At 37.1% G+C, this 10,009-nt stretch overlaps 2 protein-coding genes across 2 annotated transcripts; both read left to right on the top strand.

Annotated features, from left to right (window-relative positions):
- Positions 1-181: 181 nt before the first annotated feature.
- LOC108329193 (uncharacterized) lies at positions 182-4,768 on the top strand. The gene is made up of 8 exons (XM_052873502.1): positions 182-317; positions 698-721; positions 1,355-1,460; positions 1,571-1,639; positions 2,132-2,625; positions 3,315-3,576; positions 4,057-4,265; positions 4,392-4,768. The coding sequence occupies exons 1-8, from the start codon at positions 313-315 to the stop codon at positions 4,456-4,458; spliced, it is 1,236 nt and encodes a 411-aa protein (XP_052729462.1). The 5' UTR covers positions 182-312; the 3' UTR covers positions 4,459-4,768.
- Positions 4,769-5,514: 746 nt separating this feature from the next.
- Positions 5,515-9,760, top strand: LOC108329620 (riboflavin biosynthesis protein PYRR, chloroplastic). Its single transcript, XM_017563926.2, has 9 exons — positions 5,515-6,005; positions 6,160-6,294; positions 6,647-6,746; positions 6,840-6,965; positions 7,043-7,356; positions 7,975-8,094; positions 8,323-8,568; positions 8,646-8,771; positions 9,261-9,760. The coding sequence occupies exons 1-9, from the start codon at positions 5,652-5,654 to the stop codon at positions 9,522-9,524; spliced, it is 1,785 nt and encodes a 594-aa protein (XP_017419415.1). The 5' UTR covers positions 5,515-5,651; the 3' UTR covers positions 9,525-9,760.
- The last annotated feature ends 249 nt before the right edge of the window (positions 9,761-10,009 follow it).

Genomic DNA, 10,009 nt, shown 5'->3' with positions numbered 1-10,009 from the left:
ATTTGAGGATTTTTAAGTAATTATCTGAACGTTCTTAAATATCTTTTATTTAAGATTATTGATATTTATCTTCAACCTAACTGTTTAAGATGCTAATCAGTAAAATCAACATCAATATCAATATTAATATAATTTATTAAAAAACAATATTGATTAATTAATTAACGAATAATATAAATACAGGCCTTGGAGACCAAACTCAGTTCCGTTCTGTCCTATTCCTCTTTTCTTCCTTTCTCAAATTCTCTGTTCTTCGCAACCAGCACCGAGTCACAGACTCACCGATCTTCCGATCCTCTTTCGTCTTGGTTTATGAGGTATCTATCTTCTTTCTCTTTCTTCTCTTCTTCGTACTTTCTCTTTTCTCGTTTCTTGTTTTGCATTTCAACGATCTAAACCACCGCATCGCGACCCCTTTATCAATTTCCCTCTACGCCTTTTATGGTAAAAACATTAGATCAACAATTTTTGTTGTTGTTCCTCGCGATTTAGCAGATCCATAGCCTATTTCCGATTTCCTTTTAGGAAATTTGTATCAATTTACCTTTTCACCATTTGCCCTAACGCCGTCCGATCTACCCTCACCGATTCGATTTCTAGCCATTTTTTTTTCATTTTATTAAATTATTGTTGTTACTTGCATCTAGATAAGGATCAAAATTATTTCGGTTGCTAATTCTGATTTTTTTTTTTGCAGCTCGAAGGAGAGACCCACTCTTGGGTGAGTTTCATTCTGATTATCTTGTTTTCTTGGTTTCTTGTTTTCTTGTTTTATTCTTTATGTTGCATGGCTGAGATAGGTTATGTTCTATTAATGCTGCATGTACTATGCTTGTGTAGTATGTGAACTATGCTTATATGACATGCCTTCAAGTGAAGGAAAATGATATTAATCTTGTAATATTCAAAATATTTTTTTTTTTGGATTTTCTTGCCTTCTTGTTCCTTCCCTACATCCTTAGCACGTCCCCAAAACCCTTTTGAGAGCCTGGAAGTAAAATATTTGTTGAACTAAAAGTGAGAGTTTTATTTATTTATTTATTTTATTTTAGTGCTACCTTCACGACCTTTTGTGTTGTCGTTCAATTGATTCGGATGCTCTTGCATTTCAAATATACTCTCCCACATTACTGTTGCACGAAAAATAAACAAAGCAATTTTTTTTTGCTTAAGATGCTTTATAACTTTTGCAGCTAGCGAGGTCTTGGTTATTTTCATCTTAATAAACTGTATTTTAGTTATTTACAATGATATAGCTATTCCATGTAACACGTATTGTTCTTATGTTTTTTTTTCCATTTTTGCAAGTCTGTGTTGGGTTACTTATCCTTTTCTTGTTTATCTCCATCCCCAGTGGCACGCGGATTAAGACCCGCAAACGGAATATTGCAGCGCCCCTGGACCCTGCAGCATTCTCGGATGCAGTGGTCCAGATTTATTTGGATAATGCTGGTGATCTGGTAATGTTATAGGTGCATTTACAGTCTTCATTTGGTTTTTGTCTGCATTGCATACACACTGTCTTCCTATGATTTAGTCATACAACTGATGTAGTAATTTGTGCACGCAGGAACTTATTGCTAAGAGCATTGAATCTTCAGACCTTAACTTCTCAAGATACGGTGACACCTTTTTTGAGGCAAGCTTCCTAAACCAACAGAAAACCTCTGTTCTCTCATTGTTGATTTCAGTACCATGCATCTTTTGAGCTATTTGGAAATCTTTTTACTTTGGATTTTTATTACAGTGAATTGGATGCATAATTCGAGGAATTATGACATTCATTCGTTGATGATATCTGTAACTATAATCGTGTGGCTTGTTTAGATACTGTCTACTTTACGAAAACTTTCTCATTGTGTGTGCTTACACATAAATGTTATTTTTTGCTTTGCTCTTTCTATGGGAAGGGAGGAGATTTGGACTTTTGCTGCCACTGATCCAAGGCACTGTTATTATTGAATCCATGTCCTGATATTTTTATTAAATAATTTTTTGGATATTCTATTTACTAGAGCATTATTACAATCATTATATTGTTACAATGTTCTTCATGCATTCTGATTTTTTAGTGTCCGTTGATTTATTTCATATACAAATGTTCTTCATGCTTAATTTTGTATCACTTTAGGTTGTTTTCACTGGGGGTCGTACACAACCTGGAACTACCAAGCCTGATGAAGGGGACCGCCATCCTTACTCCATAATAGAGTGTGAGCCTAAGCGTGAAGTCATCCTACCATCTGTAATCTATATACAAAAGATTTTGAGGCGAAGGCCATTTCTCATCAAGAACCTTGAAAATGTCATGCGAAGGTTCCTCCAGTCATTGGAGCTTTTCGAGGAAAATGAGAGGAAGAAGTTGGCAATCTTCACAGCTCTTGCATTCTCCCAGAAGCTGTCTGGTCTCCCACCAGAAACTGTTCTCCAACCACTGCTTAAAGATAACCTTGTGGCCAAAGGGCTAGTTCTGTCATTTATGACTGACTTCTTTAAGGAGTATCTGATTGACAATAGCCTTGATGATCTTATTTCAATTCTGAAACGGGGAAAAGTAGAGGATAATCTTTTGGACTTTTTCCCCCCTACAAAAAGATCCAATGAAGCTTTCTCTGAGCATTTCAGGTCTTATATCTATATAGAAATAATATGCTTTACAATTATTGCTGCTTACATCATTGTTTGTGTTACTTGTACAGGCGATTGGATTCTATTCTATTTTACTTTTGGCAGTTCCAACAGCCTTGATCATCTCATTTTTGTGAACAACTTCTTTTGCAGAATACTAATGCACTCAGATCAATCTTAGTGTACTGTTTCTGCTGAATATAATATTTTAAAGTACTGTCTTTTCATTATTGTCTTTAGTATATGACCTTAGTAGGGTTTAATTACTAAGGGTTGCAAGTCTTCCTAACATTTTAAAGTACAGCATGTCTTTTCATTATTCCTGGGTTTTGTTAAACATTCAAGCTTTAGCATAGCACATGCTGTATTTTTTCTTTTTACGAGAGAAATGAAGTTTAATAGACTGCATAAGGTCTGAATTACAGCCTTACAATACTAGTGGCCAATTACCAATTTTGTTATCTGAAGTGTGTAATTATAGTTCCTGAATCTGCTGAAGCATGTTGCCATGTATATTGAGTTTTTTTAATCAGTTTAAAATTCTTGGAGGATTGATTGTGCTATTTTCATTTAATTTTTCTGACATTTAGCTTGATGTTAAGATAGGCCAGTGCACTGTGTTTTATCATTCCCTAATGTTCTGTTATCTACTATGGAAACTTACATATTGTTCACGACGTTTTTAGCAAGGAAGGACTGGTGGCCTTGGTTGAATATAATGAAAAGAAAATTTTCGAGGTGAAATTGAAGGAAATGAAGGCTGCTTTAACAACACAAATAACAGAGGAGGCTGATACCTCTGAAGTCATTGAGACAGTGAAGTTGCGGGTTAGGGATGCTAAATTGCCAGACATTGAGGTGGTGCGGGTAGTGTGGGATGTTTTAATGGATGCTGTTCAGTGGTCAGGGAAAAATCAGCAACAGAATGCAAACGCAGCCCTCCGACAGGTTTCCTTTAGATATTTTTCATCTATGCCAATGTTGTATTTGCATGGTTGAAAATTTTCATGTCTGTTATTTGGGACCCTGTGGACTCATGTTGATGGGGTTTTTAAAGTTCTTGTATTATGGCGGTGGTAAACTGAATAGGTTTTTCTTTCTAGAATCTGTATGTTAGTTATTTACCTGTCTTTTAATTTTGAACTTGAGACTCGTGGGAACTTTCATTGTCTAGTTTCAAAGAACTGCTGATGAGCCAATGGATTTGTGTAATTACAGGCTAGCTGGGTACTGCTAACATGTTCTTAGTATTGGATATGCTGTTATCGGATAGTTTAAAGAGATGGACAGTTGGATTTGTTTTAATTATATAAACTTTTATTGAGCATATTTGACATGTAACTTTATATCAAGCAAACAACTCGAATTACATTTTATGCTTGACTTTATCTGAGTAAAAGTTGTTGACGACACCCTGTATTCATGAAGGTAAAAACTTGGGCAGAACTGTTGAATACATTCTGTACCAGTGGGAAACTTGAGCTGGAACTGATGTACAAAGTACAAATGCAATGCTATGAGGATGCTAAACTTATGAAGCTGTTCCCTGAGATTGTTAGATCTCTCTATGACCAGGATGTACTGGCTGAAGATACAATTCTTCATTGGTTCCGAAAAGGAACAAACCCTAAGGGCAGGTATGCAATTTTTCCGAGGACACGTATCGCGTTAAGATAGTAATTTATTGGTTCCTCCTTATGATGTCTGTAGATTTTCCTGCCACCATACGTGTTGTGTTGCTTACTACTGCTGAACTGGTACAGGCAAACCTTTGTGAAGGCGCTGGAACCCTTTGTTAATTGGCTGGAGGAGGCTGAAGAGGAGGAGTAAGTGTGATGTGGAGGTTCAGGGCCGAAGATAGCACCTTGTCTTCAGCTCTTGTACCATTAATTAAGATATTAGCACGTATTGCCCCAAGTTCGATTCTTCGTAGTGGTACTGTTAGCCTATTTTCTTTATGTTGTGTTTGACTATGCTTCATTGTACCCATGGGGACATATCACTGTGCCTGCGCCACGCTGATATGTTATACGGGTGCATTACTGTATCTTGAGTGGTCGTTTCAATAATGGGTGTACTGTCCCTGTTAACTTATCGTTTCTTCAAATCATTAATGCAGCCGTTGGACGTTGAAACTTTCTCCTGGTTTGCTTATTACCTTTTTTCAACATGAATGTGTTTTCTATTTTGTTTAAGGGAAGGAGGAAAAAAGACAATGTTTTAATTGATATCCAACTGTTATATTGTAAATGTGTTTGCTATCTATTTTTTTCCCGTTTGTATGGCTGGTATCACGTTGTAGTTAATTAAATACTCAGTTTCGAAAGTTATTTAAGTAACTTATTTGAAAGTTAATCCACGCGTATTTTGAAAGTTATTTTCCTCCTTTTGTGTAAAAATTAAGCTTCTTAGTAACCCTGTCAATATGGATAGGTAAAAAAGAAAAAATTGAAAGGTATTTCAACACGCAAAACAATATTAATATTGAGTTTGATGCGATGAATCTAATGGAATAATGGATTTTATCTTAATGTCTCGCGTCAAAATCACAGATATTTATGTAGGCAGTATTCATTTCAGATTAAAAAAAGTATAATATGACTATATATTTATATATTATACGTTATAAATTTTTAATTGTTTTTGTGGATTGAATTTTTTAAATATATATAAACAATAAGAAGTTAAAAATGAGAGACAATCTTTGAATACAGAAAAAATACATAATGTAAAACAATTAATCGATCCCAGTTTCACGTACATATAAGTAGCATTTGTCCGAATTTCAAGTATTAGGATCTATTTATTGTTAAATGAATTAGAAATAATAATAATAATAATATAATAATAAAAAAAAGAGGTGAAAAAGGTAGATGATGGATGCATGGTGTTGATAGGTTGTAGAGTGATTTGGGTTTTGGAGGCATAGCGGTTAACAGGATCCAAACCCAAACATCACTACCTTCCTCATGTCGGTCACCGAAGTCTAAAGCTAAGCGAACGAAACAACTCACTGTTCAAAAATGGCCCTGTCGTGTCTCACTCTCAGCGCAAACCCTTCTTCAATGATCTGGAAATGCAAAGCGTCCCTTCCCACCTCACCACACGCGCTCGACGCCACCTACATCCGACGCGCCGCCCACCTCGCCGACAAATCCGCCGGCTTCACTTCCCCCCACCCCAACTTTGGCTGCGTCATCCTCTCACCCGCCGGCCACGTCGCTGGCGAGGGCTACCTCTACGCTCAGGGTACCGCAGCCGCGGAGGTCCAGGCCGTCGACGCCGCGGGCGAACGCTGCCGAGGCGCCACGGCATACCTGAACATGGAGCCCGGCGACTGCCACGGCGACCACAGTGCCGTGTCTGCTATGATCCAGGTTCTTCTTTGCCTTTCTTCTGTCTGTTACCGAACCCGCCTGTGTGTCTTATATTGTTGATGTTGTTGTTGCTCACGAATACGATGTTGTCTGGGCTCTAGTTTGTGTTTTGTAGTTGATAAATGATCCTACCCTGTCTGTGAAACCAAACTAGGGAGGGGTCAAAAGAGTTGTGATTGGAATGAGGCATCCCCTGCAACATCTCCGTGGCAATGCTGTGCGTGCACTCAGAAATCAAGGACTGCATGTTGATGTTCTTGGAGAGGATCTCACTGGTAATCTCGTTGAGGTGTGTCCATGCTTCAATACCTTGTGCTTTTTGTTTCAATCTAACAATAAAAGCAACATAGCTCGACCAAGTATCTTAATCAACTGACACAGTTGTTCTAGCTTAGTCAATGGTATTAATTTCAAGTTCCAAATTTGAGTCCCAAGCATGCAACCGCGTAGAAGTCTTGGAAGGAGAGCTTTGTTGCTCGTAATAGTCTTATTTTGATCCAACAGGAGGACCTCTTGTGAAGAATATATGTGGTCTCATACAAAGAAAATAAAACTATGTAATGTTTAGGGTTTTTTGTTAGACTTGTGTGATCGATTGATTTTTTTTATTCTATGCATGCATTGTTTTGTTCCATTTGCAGGATGCACAGAAAGAGTGTCTTCTTGTCAATGCACCTTTGATTTGTAGAGCTGCTTCTCGTGTTCCCTTTTCTGTTCTCAAGTATGCTATGACCCTTGATGGTGAGATTGATTTGCCCTTACTTGAAAGAAGTAAGTCAAACATTGATGTTTGTATTTGTCTGGTTAATTTTTACCCTCCTTTTGATGCTGCAGGAAAAATTGCAGCTAGCAGTGGCCATGCGTCATGGATAAGCAGCAAGCAGTCTAGAAATCTGGTGTTTGAGCTACGGGGTAGAAGCGATGCTGTTATTGTGGGAGGAAATACCGTTCGAAGGGACAGTGGGTATCATTATTATTGTCTTCAAATTTCTCTGAATTTGAATTTTCATAGCTTACCTCCTTTGAAACTCAATCAGATCCAAGACTAACAGCCAGACATGGAGGAGGGCATATGCCAATGCGCATTGTGATGACCCAGACTCTTGATCTTCCAGAGGAAGCAAACCTATGGGACATGTCGGAGGTTTCTACCATAGTCGTAACACAAAGGGGTGCAAGGAGGAGTTTCCAGAAGCTGCTTGCATCTAAAGGAGTTGAGGTTGTGGAGTTTGACATATTAACTCCCCGAGAAGTTATGGAGTATTTCCATGATCGTGGTTATCTTTCAATTTTATGGGAATGTGGAGGAACATTGGCGGCTTCAGCTATTTCATCTGGAGTAATTCACAAGGTGTTGTTCATACTTTCGTTTTCTTCTACTTTGAGAAAAATTTAAGTTCTACTTATTAGCATAGTTGGATACTTTTCAATGGTTACTACTTGTTTTCTGCTATATAATAGATTATAGGCTAAAAATAGATAGGCAACAGAAGGGTTCACTGAATGCTTTCCTATGTTTTGATCGTCAAGCCAGATGATCAGTAATACCATATTTCTTGGCCTTTTGAGAGTGGGAAGTGCATAACTATTGAGCTAAAAGTAATTTTCTATATGCTTAACTTGATCATGATAGTTACTTGTTTTTCTTGCAACTTGACAAAATGAAAAATAAAATTCTATTAGCATTAAAAGTATAGACAAGAATGAAAAAAATCTTTGATATGGGATGACCCCCCTTCATTTCTGTCTAAATTTTCTCGTTCTTTGTTGTACTTCTATAGTCATTATTTTGTTTCTGCAAGGGGGTTTCTATTATGAATATTCTGCTACCTTTACCAAATTTTCTATTGGTTTAGATGGATGCACTTATCGCCAATTCCTATTAGAACTTATTTGATGTAATTAGCTTATCCTGTTTTTTGACTATTTGTATGATATGTTGGACACTGGTGATATTTATGCTCTTCAGGTTTATGCTTTTGTTGCTCCTAAAATTATTGGTGGAAAGAATGCACCATCTCCTGTGGGAGATCTTGGGATGGTTGAGATGACACAGGCTTTAAATCTAATTGATGTTTGCTACGACCAGGTTAGTAGGAGTCCTTTTGTCTTTCCTTTGTAAGTACTGGGTTTTGTCACCCTTTCATTCAGAAGATACATGCTTTGATCTAAAGTTGGAAAACTTTATGTAATATCTGTAGCATTGGATATTTTATACGAAGTGATTTCCCAACTGAGTTGCCTTGGTCTTGATATTTAATGTATAATGTCTTTACATTTCTTTGAAGAGGTTGTTTTACTAGATACTGTAATGCAGGTTGGACCCGACATGCTTATTAGTGGATTTCTTCAGCCCTTACCCGATGTGATACCCGTAATCCCATCACGTGATGAAACTTTTGTTGTTGATCCTACTGTCTCACCATATGAGTCAAGTATCATATTTTTCTATAAAACATGGGATCTTTACGGTGCATTGTCAAATTTCTCTCCTCATCCCATTCAAATACATGATGAAGACGGTGACTGTGTGACTTGGTTGAGTGTTGAGCATTACTACCAGGTACTTGATTTTTTTTATTAGTTCTGTTTTCCTTTGCTGTTTTGTGGTAATTATTATACATATAATTCAATGCGTAGGCACACAAGTTTGTTGGGGTGGATGATCCTATAGCACAAGATTGTGTTGAAAGGATTAAATCTGCAAAAAGTCCAGAAGAAGCTGCAAGAATTGGACGGTCAATGCAAAAGCAGAAACCTGATCTGGTATATTCGTCTGTGGTTTTCAAACTTTTCTCAAGCTCTTAATCGGATCTTGACCTACTGGCTCATGGACTTGATTGACAACAATATTTCCTTTCTGGATTGTGTCACTAATCTATTCTCTCAAAAGCTTATTGTTTGGTTGGAGGGAAATGGCGGGAGGGAGAGGGGTTGTTAAAAGATAGCTTGATTGATGAAGATAGTTGATGGGAGAGGATTGGAAATAAAGGGGCCAAAATCTCTCCCCTTTCACTTCTGTATTCTCTCCCAATATTGGGCAGATTGGGGAGGGAATAATACTAAAAGCTTGTAAACTTTGTTGACTAGATTATCCTTAGTTTAAATTTGTGAACTTAATGATTTTACTAGTAAATAACCACATGCATTAACTGATGTCACTGTGTCACTGTGTCCAAATTATGTATGCTGATTTGGTTCCTTTCCCTTTTCCTTGTAAGAGGCCTGAACCTTTCTTTTTTATTGGGCACACAGATAAGATCTGACTGGGAGAACATAAAGATCGATGTGATGTACAAGGCACTGAAGTGCAAGTTCTCAATCTACCCGCATTTGAAAACTTTGCTGCTATCCACTGCTGGTTCTGTTCTAGTTGAGGCTTCACCACATGATCTGTTTTGGGGTGGAGGGCGAGAGGGAGAGGGCTTAAATTATCTCGGCAGATTGTTGATGAAATTAAGATCAGAGTTTCTTGGGGAGTCTTCATCATCAAGTGAGACCCCTAGTTTAACTGTATAGTATTTTCAAAGAGAAGAGTAACAGTATTTAATATATAACTACCAAAACTGTTTGTCGTGTCACATCTTGTTAGTTTATTGATCAAGCCTTCTGTTTTGCTTAAGGGGGACTTTCATCCAAGTCTTCAATAATGTTATATGTTGTTTTTTTTTTTCTCTTTTTGACCTGTCTTCCTTAATTGCACTTTTCTTACTAATCTATTTCTCAAGTTTGGTCTCTTGTTTTTTTCTCTGAAATTGGTGCTTCATTTCTTTCATGTCAATGTGAAACAGAGTTTTCATATGGGTATTTTCATTACATATTGAATGCCAAATTAACAAATGGGTAAAAAATGCACAACCAAAAGATTGGGAGATCAAATTTGCACATAAATAAGTAAATCAAATTCGAAAAATACAAGTAGCAGATAGGTTAATGCTTTGATTGGATTGAAGTTGAACTGGAGAGGGAAAGAAAGAAGAAAGGTGAAGTTTATTTTTTTTTAA

Source organism: Vigna angularis, chromosome 2 (assembly GCF_016808095.1).
Source record: "Vigna angularis cultivar LongXiaoDou No.4 chromosome 2, ASM1680809v1, whole genome shotgun sequence".
NCBI lineage: Eukaryota > Viridiplantae > Streptophyta > Magnoliopsida > Fabales > Fabaceae > Vigna > Vigna angularis.
The sequence above is the reverse complement of the archived record's forward strand: the minus strand, read 5'-3'. Positions and strand labels throughout refer to the sequence as shown.